This window comes from Phacochoerus africanus, chromosome 2 (genome assembly GCF_016906955.1).
Source record: "Phacochoerus africanus isolate WHEZ1 chromosome 2, ROS_Pafr_v1, whole genome shotgun sequence".
In the NCBI taxonomy this organism is placed as follows: domain Eukaryota; kingdom Metazoa; phylum Chordata; class Mammalia; order Artiodactyla; family Suidae; genus Phacochoerus; species Phacochoerus africanus.
Window position 1 is genome coordinate 75,010,594 of NC_062545.1, and position 21,998 is coordinate 75,032,591.

At 36.4% G+C, this 21,998-nt stretch overlaps 1 protein-coding gene across 4 annotated transcripts in view; it reads right to left on the bottom strand.

The window, feature by feature from the left end:
• Positions 1–691: 691 nt before the first annotated feature.
• The window catches only part of SESN1 (sestrin 1), a 117,856-nt gene continuing 96,549 nt past the window's right edge, over positions 692–21,998 (bottom strand). For 3 of the 4 annotated variants that reach the window (XM_047762294.1, XM_047762311.1, XM_047762322.1), the window contains exons 2-10: positions 14,784–14,849; positions 13,380–13,580; positions 12,583–12,765; positions 10,544–10,786; positions 8,285–8,432; positions 6,309–6,421; positions 3,746–3,936; positions 2,380–2,524; positions 692–1,846 (exon numbers count right to left, since the gene is read on the bottom strand). In XM_047762294.1, the coding sequence (XP_047618250.1) occupies positions 1,760–1,846; positions 2,380–2,524; positions 3,746–3,936; positions 6,309–6,421; positions 8,285–8,432; positions 10,544–10,786; positions 12,583–12,765; positions 13,380–13,580; positions 14,784–14,849 (1,377 nt within the window). In that variant the 3' untranslated portion in view covers positions 692–1,759. The other variant, XM_047762303.1, reaches the window with a different exon arrangement.

Genomic DNA, 21,998 nt, shown 5'->3' on the forward strand with positions numbered 1-21,998 from the left:
GGAAGTGCAAAGAACAAAGGGCAGAAAGAGAAAGAGTAAAAATGTAACTATATCCACTGCAGCCTGCCTTGTTGGGTTCACCTGTATTGCTATGATGAACTAACCTAGCAGTAGGCAGAAAAGGGCAACGGTGTGATGAAAATTCAACAGGTTAAGACCATTTGTATATTATTGTAGGCTGACTAGAAATGGGCTTTTATATCTCTCTATTATCTTCAATATATTTTATATGTAAGGCAATAGTCTTATCTTCTCACTGGGTATATATCCGTGAAGGTAGGTAACACCTATGTTCAAAATTGTGCTTCCCCACTACCACCCCACACTAGAAATTTGTAGGCACTAAATTGAGCTTAATATACGTTTAACAGTTATTATAACAGCTTTGATTAGGCTATTTCTAGTTGTCTGACAGTGTCACTTTTTTTGTACTGTAGTCACTCCCTAATTAGCCTTTGCTTCTAATAAGCCTTACTAATTCTCTTTGACCTCTACAACATCTCAGTCCAAAATGAGACCATACCAGTCATGTCCAAGATAAAACTTTTATTTGTATCTTTCAAAATGCCATTTAATGGCAGTCTCTCATCTGTTTACAAAATTATTTAAGTGTGATGGCTAATGAAAGTCAATAGAAACTGAGAACTGCTACTGATGTCATGATTTTTTAAGACTGAGACAGCACATAAAATTGGAGAAAAATTATTCTTTATTGAAAAATACCAATAATACTGACAGACCTCAAAAGCAATTCACACTTCCAGAATACAAAGTACTTAATACATTTTTTCAAGCCTGTTTGCGTTTCAAAAGTTAGCATTTTTGTAAATCAAATTTGATAATCTGACTAAAAATATTTTCCAGCTTTATTATTTAAGGAGCTGCACAACCTTTGAAGTGGGGACCATGAGGTGGGTAGGAGCAGAGGGACAGAATACACCTGGGACTGCGCAGCAGTCTATAGCAACACTTCCCATGACTTCGGTGCTGGAAACAAAAATACTGCACAAGACAGCTGCCCTCCAGTGTCTGTGTCAGCATATCTAGCTTTTCTTATATAATTTACACACTGTGATTTAAGATTGCTTTTTGAAGAAAATCTTTAATTATGCCACTGTAATTTAATGTCATCCAATAACTGAATTAAAAAAAAAACAACTACAATGAAAGAAATGAACTGTTACCATCAAAATGGTCTTTGCTGAGCTGTGAGTAATTTTAGATGCAAAAAATTTAACACATATGCAAGTTTAATTTGAAACCACACAGATTATGTATGTAGGCTCAGATAGTAGCAGTGTTCACTTTTATTCTAATAGCTTAACTGGAACAGCCACTCTATTCATTCCACCAGCAGGAATAGCAGCACCAATATCTAAAATTCTTTATATATAAAAGCTTACATCATTATCCAAGTCCCATTCTTTGCATGCTCCAATTCTTGTTATCTTATTTTTAACATAAAAGCAACAGGATTTGGAGAGTTACTATTTGCTGTATTAAAACAGTTATACAGCATCTTGTACTCAAGAAGCAAAATACTGTGAACAGCAGCCCTTCTTCACAGCTCTAAACTTAAAGCTGCCAAGCACTCACTGCTCGTGCCAGCAGTGGTATTTCCACAGTAAAATAGCAGAAACTAAAGGAATCATGGCACAATGGATTTCTGAATTATCTACCATTGGTCCTGGGGCTTAGTACCTTCCCCTTGTAGACTCTATCTGCTGATCGTTCCACCATCCTTAACGGAGGAAAGGCATCAGGTCATATAGCGGGTAATGGCTCTCAGAGCATAAAGGAGTTCTGCTTGCATCCTAGCTTCTATAAGAAGCAGATTAACATGAACCTGAATATAAAACACATCATCATTTAAGACAGAGTATAAGCATTCACCACCAGTTTTTCAGTGCATCTAACGAACACCAAACATTTATGTATGTTTAAATGTGCCACTGAATAACTTAAAGGTCCTGAGTTTGTTGAACAGAACATCAATTTTTCAAAACAAAAGCTACCTGATCTTTTTTGGATAGATGTTTTAAGTTTATATTTGATCAATTTCTTCTTGAAGGTCTGTGAGAATAACAACTTCCCCTGCCAAGTCATCATTCAATAATTTCTATAAAGATGGTTCAAAGACTGTCTTCTTTCTCTTAAGCAGTGTCAGCCATGGAGCACTTTGAAAACAGGCCAGCTGACTTTACTCTTCTAATTTAAACCATAATGAGGTTCCCTTCTAAGGGGTATCTAAGACAGCTGTTCTGTAATGTTCTTCTCTGGGCTGGCTGGGATGATAGAAAGGGTTTGAGAACCTTTAGATTAGGTAAAGGAGAATAAAGATCACTGCTAAGTTGCACAGTAAACACAGTAGGTACGTACCTTCTCAGAGTGCTTGAACTGCCTCCAGAAGCTATCATACATTCTTTTGGTAACCTTTTCAGGAGTGCAAACAACAGTTTTGATATAAACTTTAAAGCTACGATCCAATAGCTGGTTAATTTCACCATAGTCATAATCATCATATCTGTTAAAAAACCAAAGTGAGAATTACTATATTTCTGATGTATAGGCGGATTTCTTATTAAAGTGTAGACATCAATCATAAAAGCTGTCTTTTTTTTCTCTCTTTGTGTAGGCAGTTATCCTCCAAAATAACAGCTTCACAATATTTAATTTGGGGTGGATGAATGAGCAAAAAGGGGCAAGAAAAAGAGAAGATAGGGAGATGAACAAAAAATTGCCAGTGCCCAAGTAACAGTATGTTTACAATCATGAATAAGCAGCCACACTGACGAACAAATTCTGGGAACAAAGTTAATGAGTACTGCTGAAATTAACAAATTAATCAGACAATATTTATTATTGGTACTGTTACATGATATATAGTCTACTTGTGTAAATAAAAATTAGAATTATTTTTCTCATGTCTCCAGGAATTTCTGGGGTCATATGAGAAAAAAAGGGGAGGGCATGTTTCAGAGGGAAGAATTAAGAGAGGCTGTTCTGCTTTAAGCCCAGATGGTCACAGGAACCTGTGTCTGCTCTGTCCCACTGGTGACAGTTTCTAGAACATCCAGGGAATGAAGTCTCCTGTTTGATTTTTAGTGGAAACTGGAGAAAGCTCTTACAAAGCTGGCCCTACAACCATTCAGGAGGGTAAAGTCAATACTCTGGCTGCTGATAAAATGAATACCAAGAGGAAGTCTGACTTTACAGCTAAAATAATCAGTACTAGAGCATGGAGCTTGTCTATATTAGAAGATGATATATAATGGCTATTTTTGCCTATACAGCATAATAATATAGCTGAATACCTAGTAGTCAGGATATGAAAGTTTTGTATTTTGATGGGAGTGTAGGTACTCTTTAGAAGAACACTGTAGTTCTTCCACAAAGGTAGGAGTATGAATGTGTCAGAAGATAAAAAATGATACAAAGAGAAAAGATACCACAAATGTTCATAAACTTTGCCTCTTTTCCTTTACATTCTTGGACCAGCTTGGTTGCCCCCATCTTCCCTGGAGGCATCTGTTATTTAACTCGTGAAACATCCCTAACTCTCTCTCTTGCCTAGCTAGGAGAGAGGAAACACCAAGCTGCAAAAAATCAAATTTTTGAAGTATAAGAAGCATAAACACAAGCTATTAGGGAGGGGATAGTTTTGAGTATATTAATATGCTGGTGCACCTGAATAATTTAGCCTAAAGGAAAATATCTCTTTATAAACATAAGAAAACTGACTAACCTTATTCCAAACATGCAGTGAATATAGTTCCAAATAGCCCGTCTGAGCATTGAGGTATCAACATCTTTGTGCATTGCCATCGTATTATAAGTAAGATTGTAAGCAATGTGAAATTTTTCATCGATCAACTGTCCCACATCTGGATAAAGACGATTTACCAAAGAATAGCCATGGTCTTCCCAACAATAGTCCTAAATACAGAGAACAGAACAAATGTGAATAATTAAAAATGTGGCCAAATATAGTTCTATGTCTATTGCTGTGTGGCGAGGTGAGATTACTGGCAGTTGAAATCCACTGCCTTTCTTAGTATATCCCTAGCTCCCAGCTGCACTTGCACTTCAGTTTGATGTTTTCAATTTCTATACTGCAATGTTCCAAAGTTATGTTTTGTAACTCAGCAAGTTTAAAAACCAGTAGAATCTCTTTCCCTTACATGGTGGCCATCCATTTTCAGCTTTTTCTGTCTCCCCTGTCAGCCTCCAGAAATGACCCATCTTGTGAGGCCTCTCTCCTTTTCTATTGATGCAGGTATTCAAATGGTCTTCAAATTCTGTAAATTTTTAATTCAAAGTAAACATCATTCATTCTTTTTCCTCCTTACCCCCCTCAATGCTCAGACCTATTAATTGAGTCTCCTAATTAGTTTTCCTACATTACATCTCCCTGCCTCCTTTCTTTCCATCTCAAACAAACTTACTAGGCCCTCATTTCTACACTGCTCCCATACTTATTTTCCTAAAACAGCTCTTTGATACTATGCCATCACTGTGGTCAAAACCTACAAACCTGATCAATTTTGAACTAACTTTCCACTAATTAGAAGAATCTTTGCTTGAAGCTCTCAGCAGCCCAGGCAATTTCTTTATGATCCCTTCCTTCACTCTCTCAACCTAGGCTCAATTATTGCCTACAGTCTCCTCTGCTCACAGTGCCCATGCTTTTAAACCATTCAAATCTCTCAAATCCTAATCTCCCTCTATGAAATTTCCAGCCCACATGATCTCTTCAATTGTAATTATTATACTTCATGACACTTCATTATCAAGTAAAATATTCTGTAACTCTTCCTTGTGCCTATTTTTCATCTCCTTAAATAATATTTTGGTTCCTTGAGCAAAGACAAAAAAACCCTAGTTCTCAAATATTTTCATAATTCTGGTAAAATAATTATAACTTAATACTAGCCCTTCACAATATCAACTCACTTGAATTATATGTTTACCTATCTCAAATACATAACAGACTGTTGAGGAAATACACTTAAACTACAGTTATGTTTCTACTGATAACCTGGCAGCAGTCTTACAAACTGTTGCACAGAATAAATATTTGCGAATTGATGATTCTCCATTTTTATTCTGGAACTAGAAGGCATGGGTATTGTTGCTCCTGAGATATGCCTGCAAAGCACTTAGCACTGTTTCTCTTGTCAAAGTGAAAACAGAGAAGGAGCCTGGTATCCTGGAGGACAACTGGGTCCCTAAGTTTGCATGGACTCAATACATACTGAATTATACTGGGGAAGTTTAACTGTGTATTTCAAAGTCAATGATTTGGGAGCTAAAGAAATTAGGTCTACCAATAATAATTCTACTCTCCACCTCACTAACTTTATTAACTCTTAAGAGATAGGTGTTAATTCTGAAGCAACATTTATTTTTGTGAATCTTCTTGAAGGTTTAAATTTGAAACCCTCAAAAATTCCTACTGCTTCAAATGACATTTGGTTTATATTTTAAAGGGAATTAGGATATTGTAATTATCATGATTTATTTTCTATGGTATCTATAAGAACTCATCTAAATTAAAAAGAAAACAAAAATATACTGTTCCTAAAAGTCCTAATTTAAGCACATCTTTCACTCTGATTTTCTCATCCTTTTCCCTTCCACCCCCACACACATACTCGAGATGCTATGAGGACATTTCTCCTGTCACTCAGGCTTGGTGTATGTCAGGCCAGAAATAGTCTCACTTTAATATTGGGGCTCAACAGAACAATGCTGTAAATGCTAGCTGGTTCATATGAAACTATTATTTATTGTTTATATTATGACCTTTAACCGAGTTTTTGCATACCACGTGGGAACTTAACCACCATTATAATTTTGTTTTATGGGTGAATGTGTTTTAAATTCTGAGCAACTGATTTATGAATTTTAACAATATAATAAATATATCTAAGGGAATTGTGTGTACATACAAGTTACTTCTTTCTGCAATGCTTTCTAGTTCTCAAATCCAGACAACGTTTTCTTTTTTTTTTTTTTTAGGGCCGCACCTGCGGCATGTGGAAGTTCCCAGGCTAGGGGTCAAATTGGAGCTGCAGCTGTCAGCCTACACCGTAGCCATAGCAACATGGGATCCCAGCCAGGGATCATGGCAACGCTGGATCCTTAACCCAACAAGTGAAACCAGGGATCGAACTCGCATTCTCATCGATATCAGTCAGGTTCGTAACCCACTGAGCCACAATGGGAACTCCACAGACAGCTCTTATTTGAAGTCAGATTGAGACAGTTCTAACCAATGACATACATACAAGAAGTTATCATTTTACCTGGACTCGAAATGTTGGGACGTGCATTCCATGTCTAGAGAAATCCTTATAGCCGTAACTAGTATCCTCAAAGTGACGAGATACATCTCTTGCTGGTGTAACTTCTTCATCGTCTAAATAATTTAAAAAAAAAGTGCCATTGAAAGCTTTTCAAAAACAAGTTGTTAGCTAAAATTCATTTTACCTATAACAAGTAAAAATAGGATTACCCTTTCTCTGATGCTGAGTAACCAATATCAACTAAAAGTCTTAAAACTGTAAAGAGAAATAATTTACTAGTAAATGGAACATAATAAAAGTAGATTCTCTGTTATAAAAAAAATTCATGGTTGAATTTTTCTATGCTTTTCACTCCTCTCTTTGATAGATCCTCTCTCCCTCTGTGTCCCCACTGCAGTTTATTAGAACATTAAGGTTCTACTTAAAAATATGAACTTGATATGAACACCCTTTTGAACAATCTTTATGGTAGTAACAAATCAACTGTGCTTGGAACTTTAGCACTTAGACTATTTTTGGTTGCTATTTTTGGTTGAATATTAAGTCATACAGTATATAAACCAATCTAACAGCTCAAAGGTCCTAGAAACAATTCTAGAATGATGAATAAAGGAAAGAGTTTCTGTATGTCATTTTTTACATTGTTTCCTGCACTGCTCTAAACCTTTCTGGATTATCTTCATGTTTACAAGTCAATGAGATTATAGTTTCAAGTAAACAGACTCAAAGACTTCTCAAGGAAAAAGCTAACATCTCAAGCTAACATCCATCTCAAGCTAACATCAGGCCTCCATTAATATCAATTTTTTCTGTGCTATTAAGAAATTTGCGGAGTTCCCGTTGTGGCTCAGCGGTTAACGAATCCGACTAGGAACCATGGGTTTGCGGGTTCGATCCCTGGCCTTGCTCAGTGGGTTAAAGATCCGGCGTTGCCATGAGCTGTGGTGTAGGTTGCAGATGCGGCCCGGATCCTGCATTGCTGTGGCTCTGGTGTAGGCTGGTGGCTACAGCTCCGACTCCACCCCTAGCCTGGGAATCTCCATATGCCGGGGGAGCAGCCCAAGAAATGGCAAAAAAAAGACAAAAAAATAAATAAATAAAATAAAAGAGACTTTAAAAAAAAAAAAATTTGCTTGTAACATATACTCTTTCTCTCACTGTATTACTGTCAAAATACATTTCGAGACCCTTTATTAACTTTCTTCTTTTAAATTATCTAGTGTACATATTAAATTCTTTAGCCTACATTTGATAAAGGCCAGACATAAAGGATTTAGGTTGCTGTTAGTGGTCTTGTAAGTAGCTCCTTTTCACAAATCATAGAATTTTAAAGCTGGAAGCAAGCTCGGGCCTTCCTGAACAGAATTCCCTCATTTTAAAGAAGAGGAAAAAAGGAGCACTCAATGTCGTTTAACATTCACAAAGTTACATTCACAAAGCCTATTAGCAGTGAATTTATTATTATAATTGTTGTTATTGTTGTTGTCATTATATTTTTAGGGCCACACCCCCGCAGCCTAAGTTAGTTCCCAGGCTAGGGGTTGAATCAGAGCTACAGCTGCTGGCCTACCCCATAGCCAAAGCAACGCAGGATCCGAGCCATGTCTATGACCTACACCACAGCCCTCGGCAATGCCGGATCCTTTACTCACTGAGTGAGGCCAGGGATTGAACCTGCGTCCTCATGGATGCTGGTCGGGTTTGTTACCACTGAGCCATGACGGGAACTCCCAGCACTGAATTTTAGAACCCAAATCAAATGTCCTCTTAGTCTAGTGCTTGCTATTTTCACTATAACTTCCTTTTCTAGGTGGCCTGATTTACAAGTACGAATACCTATACAAGGGCCTCTCTAAAAGGAAAGACCTACTTGGATTGATGTTTTAAAACTTTTACGTAAATTATCTTAAATAAAAGATTGGGTTCTTTTTTGTAAGCAGGAGACATTCTATTGACTATGTAATAGTTACTTTTACCTGAAGAGAAGACAAACATGCTCTCTCTTTTTTCTATTTCAAAACGTGAAGCCATCTCTTCTTGACTCGCCTCTTCTTCATCTCGACATTCCTGTAATTGCTTCATCTTTTCCATGAGGGCTTCGACCTCAAAGAAGGAATCACTTACCTAAAGAGAAAGTCCAAGAAAGTAGATCTTATAATTTTAATGCACACAAATGAATCAAAAATTGTCTTGGCCTATTATATATACAGATATGCAAAATTTTAAAGAGAAAAATGATTTTAAGAACACATTTTACTGTTTTACCTTTTAAAATTAGTAATGTCATTACTGTTAATGCTAAGTTTTAAAAATTAAAATTTAATAGTATATGTCAATTTAAAACAGAACTGAACATTTAAGAGTTAAACTTTTACTTGCTTAATCATTTAAACAAATAAGACACACAAAGTATAAGTGGTTTTGTATCAACTCAGTACACAGGGCATATTGTCAATATATAGGCATACCTCAGATATAACGTGGGTTCAATTCCAAACCACTGCAATAAAGCAAGTATTGCAATAAAGCAAGTCACATGAATTTTTTGGTTTTCCAGTGTATATAAAAGTTATGTTTATACTATATTAAGTGTACAATCACATTATGTCTTTTTTTTAAAAAAGTACATACCCTAATTTAAAAATATTTATTGCTAAAAAATTCTTGACACCTGGGGATAGGGAGCTTATCTACTAGAGAAGTTTTTTTTGTTTTTGTTTTTTTTTTATCTTTTTAGGGATGCATCCATGGCATATGGAAGTTCCTAGGCTAGGGGTCAAATCGGAGAGGCAGCCTTTGGTTTATGCCTCAGCCACAGCAACGCCAGATCTGAGCCGCATCTGCGACCTACACCACAGCTCATGACAACGCTGGAGCCTTAACCCACTGAGCAAGGCCAGGGATGGAACCGGTTTCCTCATGGATATTAGATTCGTTTCCCCTGAGCCACAACGGGAACTCCCTACTAGAGATTTCTAAAAATTCTATTACTTCACTATTTCATTTAATAGAAGGATAACTAGGAACAGTGCTTTTTCTTTAGCCTTGTTAATCAAAGGTGGGAAAGGACAACAATCCAACTCTAAGCATCCTAACAACTGATAAACTCTCCCTCAGGCCATCGCATAACCTCTAAACTTTGAAAATAAGTGGTCAGATGCAGGCCTGTAACATGAATCCAGATAGCTCAGTAGAGGGTGAAACTGATGATTTTGGGCCTTGTCAGCAGAGCACAGCGTTCAACCTTGGGATAATTATTTTCCTTCCTGTGCTTATCTCAACATATGTAAATACTACCTCTTATTTAGCATCTGATAAATGCCAAGTAATGTACTAGGCCTTTTACCTCTTTAGAGACATTTCTTTTAAACTTTATTATAACATTGTTTTTGACTTTTATTTAGAAGTTAGATAACTTGTCAGCAGTAAAATATATACATTAAAGTCAAATATATAAATTGAACCTGTCCAAATCTGCTTCAAAGGAATAATATAACTGAGAAAATCTGTGCAAATTATTCAGAAGTTTTTAATGTTTCTGTGATTTCTCTTTGGAAATATAAACCCTTGGTCTTTCACTACAGCAAAAGAATGCAGAGGGAATTTTAACTCATCACATACAGGAATTAAAATCTGCTTATAGAAAATTCAACTCATTCTGATCTGTTTCAAAGGAATAACAATGAGAAAATATAACAGCCAGAGATGAGAAAGAATAGAGGTAAAAGCATTTTAATAAATTTACATTCACTTTATATGTATTTGTAAGAAGTTAACCATGAAGTGTTTTATAAGGAGAAATTTCCAGATCAAGGCGGATTAACTCTTCTAAAAGATAAACAATTAAGAAAACAGCCCATTTCTTTTGTGCAGAAGAGAAGAAAAGGTCGTGATCAGCCTCAGGGAGTTTCTACCACCACATTCCACTGTTCTTAGTCCCCCTTCATCTCACGCAGTAGCCATTCAGTACTGGTGGGCTCTGATGAGGCACGTGCTGGTGGCTTCTGATCCTAAAATTATTCAAATGTAACCTCCTAGACGGTCTTACAATCTTGTATGTCTCTTAGCACCAGACTAGTGCTGAGCATTTGGAGGCATTCTATAAATAGTTGCTGAATGAACAGGTAGGGGGACCTAATTTGTTTAGACTAGACTTTCTAAGAAGTCAAATGAAAAAATAATACAACAGCAATTCCTGTGATTAGTCCTAAGATAGTTCTATAACAGATACTTACCGAAACATTTCCTGCTGAGTTGACCTGCATCTCATCCACACTGTGATTGCCATTTGTAATGTCACAGATGCAGTAGTTACTAACAGAAGGAGGTCTGAACGTGTGGCCACCATCACAATGAATTTCTGGACTGATTCCACAGCCAAATGTGAATGAGGCAAGAGAATGATAATGTGTGAGTAGAACTACTGCATGTACCAGTTCTGCAAGGGACCAGCTGTGCTCTTCAGCTTTTAAAAGACCCTTGGGAAAAAAATGAGAACATATTTTTACAGTGGGGTATGGTGTTGGTAGGATGTAGTTCATCTTGGTGTTTAATCTACTGAAAACAGGATTGATTACTATATACAATTTAGGATAAAATTACAATTTGAGGCATGTAGAACCCAGAATTTTCTCATTTAACTTTTATGAATATGTATTCACTAATAGAACTTAACATACTGATGATGACACATTCATTCATTATTACTTTGACTTTATGAAATCCTGATTTAAAAATGTAATAGAGACCATGCTGTATAATAGAAAAAAAAAGATTAAAAAGTAATAGAACAGATTTTGTTTAAAAGCAGTTGTGATATTTCAGATGATGAGTTTTAAATGCATTAACTATGTTGTTAGTTCAAAGTCTCAAACCACATATAATATATTTGTGTTAAAATAGAAGCTACAGTGTAAAATATGCCTGCGTTTTTCTTTATTATCAGGCATCCTCAAGGAATTTTTAAGATAGGGATTTAAACAACTTGACTACAAATACTCTTAAATCATCAAATTATATTTATTTAAAAAATTATGCTCCAGGTAAAGTCTATAATTCTTTAAGGTCTTATAAATCTGCATCCCTTCTGCATCATTATCTATTTTATAATATTGTATAATTTTACATTACTAGACAGTATGAAAATGCATTATCATATTTGAATTCTGAATCTTAATAAAAGATGCTTTAATTATATAAAAGTATCTAGAATGTTTTCTAAAACAATGTCAAAAATATGTTGTATTTTTAAGAATTTCTACTGCATGGCAGATTCTTTTAGACCATGTCAATCTTTTATTCTATTTATTCTATCTTCTTTATTAATAAACAGAACTGGAAGAAACTAGTTTAATGTGGTATTTTACAAAGTTACACAAGTTATCACTTGACATCTATCAGAATGGCTAAAATCCAGAACACTGATAACAGCAGAAGCTGACAAGGATGTGGAGCAATAGGAATACTCATCCATTGCTAGTGGGAACATAAACTGGTACAGGCACTTTAGAAGACAGTCTCTTACAAAGCTAGATACAAGCTTACCAAAATAAAATACAATAAAAATAAATACAAGCTTACCATACAATCCAGCAATCACACTCCTAGTTATTTACCCAATTAAGTTGAAAACTTATGTCTACCAAAAAACCTGCATGTGAATGTTTGCAGAGGCTTTATTCATAATTGCCAAAAACTGGGAGTAACCAAGATTTCCTTCAATAGGAGAATGGATAAACAAACGGGTATATCCATACACTGGAGTATTTTTCGGCAATAAAAAGAAATGAGCTATCAAGTCATGAAAAGCCATGGAGAAACCTTAATGTTTCCTGATAAATAAAATGAGCTATTCTGAAAAGGCTATATACTATATGATTCTACCTCTATTTAGAGACAGTAAAAAGAACAGTAGTTTTAGAAGGAAGGGGAGAGAAATGAAAAGCGGAAGCATAGGAGATTTTTAGAGAAGTGAGACTATTATGTGCGATACCGTAATGGTGGATAACATGACATTATACATTTGTTAAAACCCATAGAACTGTACAACACAAAGAATGATCCCTCATGTAAATTACAGACATTATTAATTCATCAGTTGCAGCAAATGTATATACCAAGGCTAGAAGTTAAATAGGAGAAACTGTGGGGTAGGGTAGTGGGTAGAATATGGGAACTCTACTTTCTGTGCCATTTTTCTGTAAAACTAAAACTGCTGTCAAAACAGTCTTAATTAAGAAAAAAAAAAGACACCCTAGATATAGTCTCTACTTACCTCAATGTGTTCTTTGGTAATAAGCCAAGGTCTATGGGCTAACACTTTGTTAAGTTCTCCTAAATTCTGTAGTTTTTGAGGAGCATTCTCTAAACCATTAAGCCACTTGGGATCACCACCAACATGAAGGAAATCATTTACATGGAGATTCACTAAGTAGGAGCACTGATGTCTTGCTGCAGCCTTGAAAAAACAAACAAAATTACTCTATAAATATTAAAATCTTGAACAACTACAAATCTTTTTTCTTTATAATAAGCAAAACAGCTAATTAAGTTTTTGATTAGTATGGTTTCAAGTTTTTCATATGCTAAAGAGATGAAGTTTTCATATAAAACATTTAAAAATTCACATACACCATAGAAAGCAGCTTAGAAATATCTCAAGAACAAAATATTTGAACTTTAGAAAATTTTATTATATACCTACTGTCAGAACCTTGGATTAAGAAAACTTCAATTAAGATGCCAACCATAAAACAATGGAATATTACCTATAAACAACATAAGTACCTCTACTTATGTCAGTCAACTATTTATAATAGTGAAATAATCTTGTATTCTACTTTTTCTCTTATTTAATAGAAAAGAGTTCACAAGGGAGTATAAATATATATTTCCTTTTCTGTTATACTTGAGAGCATACTTATTTAGAAAGAGGAAAAACAGATACTACCTAACAGGAATCCAATTAGAAGTTAGCATATAAGTGTTTATTCCTTTGTTTAAAGTATTAACCATCTCTTTAAAAGATTGATAAAGCAGGCAGAAATAAATTTTCACTGAATGTTTACAAACCATTATTCCAATGTAGTGCCGATAATGCAGGGGTAATGGGCCATCCATTTGCAGTAGATAGTGTTGAGTTTTTAAAAAACTTTCTAAATATTGTGGGTGAAAAACCATCACTAAGGTAATATTATCCAGACGACCCAAAGCAGCAAAAGAATCTGCAAATAAAGTATGCATCTGTGCGTCTTCACTCCCCACTTGGAGAATCTGTATAAGAGAGGAAAGCCATGGTTACAGAGATTGTAAATTGGTGTTAGAAGAAAGAAAGTATGCATGCACTGCATTCTAAGTGTCATTTAGAGGCAGATTAGCGCTCTTTGATAACTCAGCTGGTAGAGCAGAGGACTGTAAAAGCAGATTAAAATTGGCTTAAGAGGAGTTTCCACTTTGGCACAGTGGGATAAGACTCTGACTGCAGCTGCTCAGGTCTCTGTGGAGGTGTGGGTTGGACACCCAGCCCAGTTCAGTAGGTTAAAGGATCTGGAGTTGCTGCAACTGCAAGGCAGTTCTCAGATACAGCTCAGATTCAATTCCCTGGCCAGGGAACTTCCATATTATATGGGTGTGGCCATAAAAAAATAAAATAAAATGAGCTTAAGAAAAAGAAGTTAGGGGTTCTCTTATGGCTTAGTGGGTTATGGATCTGGCATCACTGCAGCAGCTCAGGTTGCTGCTGTGGCCTGGGTTCAATCCCTGCCCAGGAACTTCCATGAACTGTAGGTATGGTCAGGAAAGGGAAGAAAAAGGAAGATTATAATTCTACAAATTTAACTCAACTAGTAGCAAGATAGAAGAATAAACAGTCGCATATCTTGTAGTAGGGGAGAAACAACAAATGTCAAACATTAAAGGTCATCTAGATAAGCTGTTTGCAGGCTTGGCCAGAATCCAGATAAAGAAGCAAGATTTAGATGATCAAACTTGCAGAGCCTGCAAACAGACACTAATGCCTCTCCTTTAAACAACGCCTACTCTCCCTCAATTTAAGGAGAACCAAAATTAACTAACAGCAAACAATTCTTGTGAAAACAAAGCATAGGAGCATTACATATTTAGTATTAAAGATCCAATCTAGCACTGATACCAAGTTTGCCAAGACCAAGTAACTCAGCTTATGGGCACACCTCAACAACATTTGAATATAAGCAGGTGGCACATCACTGGTCAAAAACAAGTCTTGCCTTTCCTCGATTAAATCTGGGTGTTAGAAAAGCATCACAAAATAGTAGAAATCAACATGACTATAACAGCTTTCTAATCTCACTGATTCACTGCCAAAGCATGATGATTAACTGTGATCAGCTCTGTTGCATATTGTTGACCAGCAGCTGTTCAGATGCCAAGAAGTGGGTCATGAAAGCTCTTCCTTAAAAGCATACAGTTCACTATGTACTTTTGCAAACAACATACCTCCTTTTCTGGGATGAATCTACTTGGTCCGTGTCCTAGTGGTCGAGGAATTCTAATTCCAAGTTCCTAGAAAAGAAAATTACACCATCTCAGGCCTCCAGCAGTAAACAACATGAATTGAGGCTACAGGAATGTAAGGGAAAAACAGCCAGTTGAACAGAGACAGGCTTGTTTTGGTGGTTTGTTTTCAGGACCATATATACATACCAATTCCTCTGTTTGCATCACATAGTTTATAATATGACTCTGACTAAAAACAATAAAACCTGTTTCACTAAAACCAGAGTTTTGCATAAAGTACTTGGCAGAAAGTCTAGAACAGAAAGTTCAGCACACAGCAGCCAACTCTGTGGATTGTCAGTGATACAAAATAAGACCAATGTGTTTGTACATCCAAAACCCAACCAACCAAAATATCAATCCCTGTCCATCTTGTCAGGAAATGAAAAAACAGTATTCTCTACCTAGATGTCTTAAAGTAAAAGAAGTATAATTATTATTACATCTATAATAACACTTCAAAAGAACAGAAATTTTATGAAAAATTAAACTTCTCTAAATCCACAAAAGTACGTAGGACATAATTTCTATGAGAAATTAATTTTGAGTTTTCCTTAAATTTTTAATTTATAGGATCTCATCAACTTTGCTAATATTTTAGAGGAGCTCAACTAATTAAAAAATAAAGGTTTTCTGCCTTTTGACATAGTGAACCTAGAATTCCATACTTTATGTGACAGTGTAGTGTGGTTAACAAAAACTGACAATCTAATCTTAAAGCTTCCATCTTTTCCCTCAGTAAGTGTGCTTATAGAAACAAAACCAAAATATAATTCAACTTTTTTTTTTTTACAGGTCCATGTTCTATCAATTTAGTCTCGAAACAAACAACCCCCCGACCTTTAATAATCAAATATTAATCCTTGCTTATATATTACAAACAACTATTACTTCCACCCTCTCTCTACTGCTTCCTAAAATTCTTTGTGATATAACCAGATGCTTTCCTTTTAAAAGAAGAAAAAGATGGGGGCGGGGCGGGGAGGGAGAGAAGGACATGTGGCAGCAATTCAAGAAATTTGGTCCAAGTAAATGAAAACCTTTTGAGCAGAATACATTTTAAAAAATTAAGCAGGCAGGACAAAATGGAATAGAATCTTAATTAGGAGAACTCAATATTCATATTCAAAGTACACTCTATTTGCCAACTAAGCCTAAATTTTTATATATGCTTCCAATAATCTTGTATCAGAGGCCAGTGATTTCTTACTCTGATAACTCTACACTTATACCTAAGACAAGAATGTCTAATAACCATAGGGGAGGCACTAAATTCACTGGTTAGGCCATGTATATGTCTATCCTATAATAAAATGTAAGGGAAAAAGCCCACATTCCTGCTATTTAAAACATCATTTTGGCATAAATGCAGCTGTTTATATGAAATGATGACTCCTGGCCTAAGTGCTGAATTTCTGATTCAACTATATACCTTTCAAACAAAATAAACTTTGAGGCTAAAAATTACTATTTATTTAATAGTAATTTCTTTAAAATTTTTTTTTCATTTACTTTACTATCTTATTTAAAATGCACTTTATCAAAACACCTATTTCATGGGCTTTTATTAATTTTATACCTAAGAGACACCATTTTGATGGCTTTAGTATATAAAAGGTGGCTTCAAATGGGGGAGAAATGGATTATGCAATAAATGATCTTGGGAGTTGTGGTCATGGCTCAGTAGTAATGAGTCCAACTAGTTTCCATTAGGATGTAGGTTCAAGCTCTGGCCTCGCTCAGTGGGTTAAGGATCCAGTGCTGCCATGAGCCATGGTGTAGGCCAGCAGCTACAGCTCCTGGGAATTTCCATACGCCACAGATGGGGTCCTAAAAAGCTAAAACAAACAAACAAACAAAAAATGATCTTGATACAACTGGAGAGCCAGTCAGGAAAAAGTGAAACTGCAGTCCTCACTCATACTTTACTAAACGATAAATTAGAGGTAAGTGTGGGGAAAAAAAAAAACAAACAAAAAACCAACAGTACAGTACCAGAAAAAAAACACTCATGGAGTTAGGCCCAAGAATGCCACAAAACCCAGAAGTCATAAAATAATTTCAGATTGATAAATTGATGACATAAAGACTTTCATATTGGAAAATTAAACATATCACTTTGTTGTACAGCAGAAAGTATCACCCTTGTAAATTAACTATACTTCAGTAAAACTTAAAAAGTTTGATGATAGGCTGCGTTGGAGAGGAGGTAGAGAAACAGCCATTCATTGCTTATACATTTCATTTTGTTTCTTTTCTTTCCTTTTTTTTTGCCTTTTAGGGCCCCACAGCATATGGTAGATCCCAGGCTAGGGGTCAAATCAGAGCTACAGCTGCTGGCCTACACCACAGCCACAGATACTTAACCCAGTAAGTGAGGCCAGTGATTGAACCCACATCCTCATGGGTACTAATCAGTTTCATTTCCACTGCACTTATACATTTCTAATGGGAGTGTTTTGAAGTGTGAGGAAAAATGATCAAGAACTATATGAGGAGTGTGGAGTTCCCCTTGTGGCTCAGCGGTAATGAAACCAACTAGTATCTATGAGGATGCAGGTCTCCTTGGGCTTGCTCAGTGGGTTAAAGGATCCAGCATTGCCGTGAGCTGTGGTGTAGGTGACAGATGCAGCTCAGAACTGGCATTGCTGTGGCTATGGTGTTGGCTGACAGCTGCAGCTCTGATTTGACCCCTAACCTTGGAACTTCCATATGCCACAGGTGTGGCCCTAAAAAGATCAAAAATTAAAAAAAAAATATATAAGGAGTATAAATTACTGCAACCTCTAGAGAGCAATTTGAAATACCGATCGAAATTTAAAAGTTACATACTTTAGTCAACAATTCCATGTTTAACATTAACCTATACTCACATTTCTGAAATATGTAAAAGTATAATCATTCCAACGTTGTTTCTAATAGTACAAGGTATAAAACACTAAGAGTTCCCAATGTGGTACAGTGGGTTAAGAATCCAACTGCAGGGAGTTCCCGTCGTGGCGCAGTGGTTAACGAATCCGACTAGGAACCATGAGGTTGCGGGTTCGGTCCCTGCCCTTGCTCAGTGGGTTAACGATCCGGCGTTGCCGTGAGCTGTGGTGCAGGTTGCAGACGCGGCTCGGATCCCGCGTTGCTGTGGCTCTGGCGTAGGCCGGTGGCTACAGCTCTGATTCGACCCCTAGCCTGGGAACCTCCATATGCCAAGGGAGCAGCCCAAGAAATAGCTAAAAAGACAAAATAAATAAATAAATAAAAAGTTAAAAAAAAAAAAAAAAAAAGAATCCAACTGCAGCAGCTGGGGTCAGTCCCCAGCTGGCACAGTGGGTTAATGGATCTAGCACTGCTGCAGCTGTGGCTCGGATTTGATCCCTGGACCAGGAATTTCCATAAGCTGTGGGTGTGGCCATAAACAAACAACCAAACAACCTGAGTGCCCATCAGTAGAGGATTGTTTCAAAAAGTTTAGTAGGACCACAGACTAGAACAGCATGAAGTCCCTACAAGGAATGAACAGTTCAATATGGGTTGGCTTTAAAAGATCTCTAAAATATACTCTGCAGGAGAAAAAAGCAAAGTACATAATATGTATATATTGTGTTACTATTTGTAAGGGAAGAGAAAAAAAAAAACTTAGCAATTCCATTTCTAGGACTTTATCCTACAAATACATCAGCAGCATGTGTATAGTGTGTGTATTTTTAAATATAAGGCCAGATTGCTAGCATATGGGCCTCAAAACAAAAGGTTGAAATATATTATTTTGGTTTTATTTCTCTACCAAATAGATAGTTTATATATCAAACTATTACAAAACAATAGCTTTACAGGAGTTCCCGTCGTGGCGCAGTGGTTAACAAATCCGACTAGGAACCATGAGGTTGCGGGTTCGGTCCCTGCCCTTGCTCAGTGGGTTAACGATCCCGCGTTGCTGTGGCTCTGGCGTAGGCCGGTGGCTACAGCTCTGATTCGACCCCTAGCCTGGGAACCTCCATATGCCGTGGGAGCGGCCCAAGAAATAGCAAAAAGACAAAAAAACAAAACAAAACAATAGCTTTACAATGCCAAGAAAGTGGCTATCAATGTTTTAAAAATGGAATACTTTCCTAGAGGCATGCCAGGGGTCTTTCGCAATGGTCCTATATAATTTTCAAGTCTTTTAAATCCAACCCAACAGCTAAAATTAGTAGCCATATTGGTAAAATTACTGGCCATATTGTTATCATTGTCTTTCCTCATCCTTACCTTCAAAGGTCAAATCTTTCCTTCCCAGTTCCTTTAGAAATACATTCTTTCAGAGTTAAAAATTATGTTTTAAAACAGGATGTTAAGAAAATGCAAACATTCTTAGGAATGGATGATAGACCCAGTATGCTAATAACCTCTTAGTGTTAAGATCACATTTATCCCTTGATGAGATAACAGTCTGACAAGAAAGCTAGGGACAAAAGAATAGAAAAACTGAAGAAATGAAAGGAATGGAAATAAGTCTCTGACATTCAGGACTCCACTTTCATTATTTTACCTAGACTAGTTCTAGGTAAAATGGAATTTTACCCAGTTCACACTTGGACTACCCAGGTCAACTTCCTACTAAGCTGAAGAGATTGTGAGGTGCTTATTCCATTCCCTAAAAGTAGAAAGGGAAACAGAAGGGGGAGGAAAGGGTGGGATACTAAAAGATTTTTAAAAATCAAGTCTTTCCCAAACAGAAGGGGTTGATCAAGATGGATATAATGGGGAGTTCCCTTCATGGCTCAGCGGTGATGAACTTGAATAGTATCCATGAGGACGCGGGGTTCGATCCCTGGCCTTTCTCAGTGGGTTAAGGATCCAGCATTGCTATGGCTATGGCATAGGCCAGTAGCTCCATCTCAGATTCAACCCCTAACCTGGGAACTTCCATATGCCCCGGGTACAATCCTAAAAAGGGGGAAAAAAAAAAAAAAGATGGATATGATGGGAAATACAGTTGCTGCTGTTCTAGATGTGTGTTCTAGATTCGCATCAACTTATTCTTCTACATTTTAGAGGCTAGGCTCAAAAATTGTCTTTTGTTTTTTTCTTAGTTAATAGACTAAATAAATGAGAAGGATACAAAAACATGACATGATTTTTTTTCTGCTTAATCTTATCCCTAAGGGAAGACAAAAGGTTGATCTAGGGTGTTCTTAATGAGTTCTGAGATTTCATACCAATTTATCCTAATCCAGACAATGTCAGGAAGCAGATCATTGATTCTTTATAGACTCCCATTGCATACAAAATCTAAGCTCTATCTCCTGGGAAAAGAAAACAGGTGACAATTTTCTTGAAAACAGCCAGGAAGTCTGGTTCTAGACCTGATGTCTTTAATTAATTATTCTTTTGAGCCTCTTTAAGAGTTTTTTGGTTGTTTTTTGTTTTTTAATAACCTAAAGGCGTTTTTAGATGATAGATGCTATTGTGATTATATAATACCATTCTTGGTTTCTAAAGGATTAAAAATTTCAATTTTCTGGAAAACTCATTTTTGAAACACTGCTTTTCCTAGTCACATGATAAATTAGTTGTTATCCTATTTTCTAACAAATGTTGATTTTAAAAAGAAAAAGGCACTACAGGTCTTTAATGGTGTGTTGGTAACCAAACTAAGTGCATTTTGTAACTTCCTAAAGGTTACTTCAATTATGCCTTCATATGAAGCTGTAAGAAATTGAGTTATAGACTTTGAACAAATTTTGGCCAATCTAGATTCAAGGAAGCAGAACTTGCTAAACAAATGGCCTTCTTAAGAAGCAGATGTAGATGCTAATCACAGCCCAAACCTCACAGGCTCTTGGTGAAGGTGTGGGCTGGGAAAATTAACATGGGAACTAACAGTCCTATCCTCTCAGCAATCCTCCTAATCAGAATCTCTGAAAGAGATATCACAACATTGCTTCAAATCTCTGACGTGGTATCTGCTTCCTCACCAGTGTGTAATACAAACACACTTATTTTCACAGTATGAAAATTCTTAGCACATGTTAACAGTAGCACAGAACGACTATGTATGTCATGTATCACTGTATGAATCAGTGTTTATTGAATGTACTGTTCTAATGAGATTTTTCAAATTTGGCAAAGATACATTTAAGAATCTATATGAATATGCTTAAGCAAAAAATGAACAACTTACCACAAATGCAAAATGAAAGCATTTGTTGGTTTATGGTATCTATCCATTTGCAAAACAAATTGAAAAGTAGAAATAATCATCACTTGAATAATCCTACTTTTCTCACTGCATTTGGTGCATTTTAAAACTATCTAGATGTTTTAATGCTGATAAGCACAACACTGATATTAACTTCGATTTTTTTTTTTGGGGGGGGGGGGGGCCACATCCACAGCATATGGCAGTTCCAGGGACTGAATCCCAGATACAGCTGTGACCTGTGCCACAGCTGTGGCAATGCTGGATCCTTTTAACCCACTGCGCTGGGCTGGGGACTGAACCAACACCTCTGCAACGATCTGAGCAGCTGCAGTCGGATCCTTAACCCACTACGCCTCCACAGCAGGAACTCCTAATTTTGATTTTTTTAAAAATTACAAAAGCGGTTCTTTTTGAAATACATTTCAACAAGGCAAAAATATACTGTGTAAAAAATTCCCATCCCACTCTCCCTTGTTTATAAGAATCACTGCTTATAGCTGGGTACTAGCCTTCTGGCATCTGAAATTTTTAAATAGAAATGAAGAAACCTAGAAGCATTACAAAGAAAGAGTCCTACTGTAACAACATGTTCTAGTGCTTCTTCTAAATTTTTCATTGACTCATATGGAATTTAGGAATATTGGAAGTTTAGGTATCTCTTTTTCCAGTGTCTGGTCCTCTGTGAACTACATTCTAGAAAGATTAAAACTCTAGACTTCAAAGTACAGGATTTATAAGATTGATTTACGCCGTATGGGTGTCCCATACTTTAGACACATTCCTGGAAAGTGTTTAATTTAAAGGTACTGTGGAAGCTTGCTATTTGAAAGCACTGTGTTACTCTTTTGTAAAGTGAATAGTTTTCCTATCAAGCACTGCTTCCTAATTCATCTTCCCACATGTTGGCTGTTTTAAAAATGAAATACAACTATACAAAACTTCCTGGTCTCCTGAACCCAATCCCATAGGCACTGTAA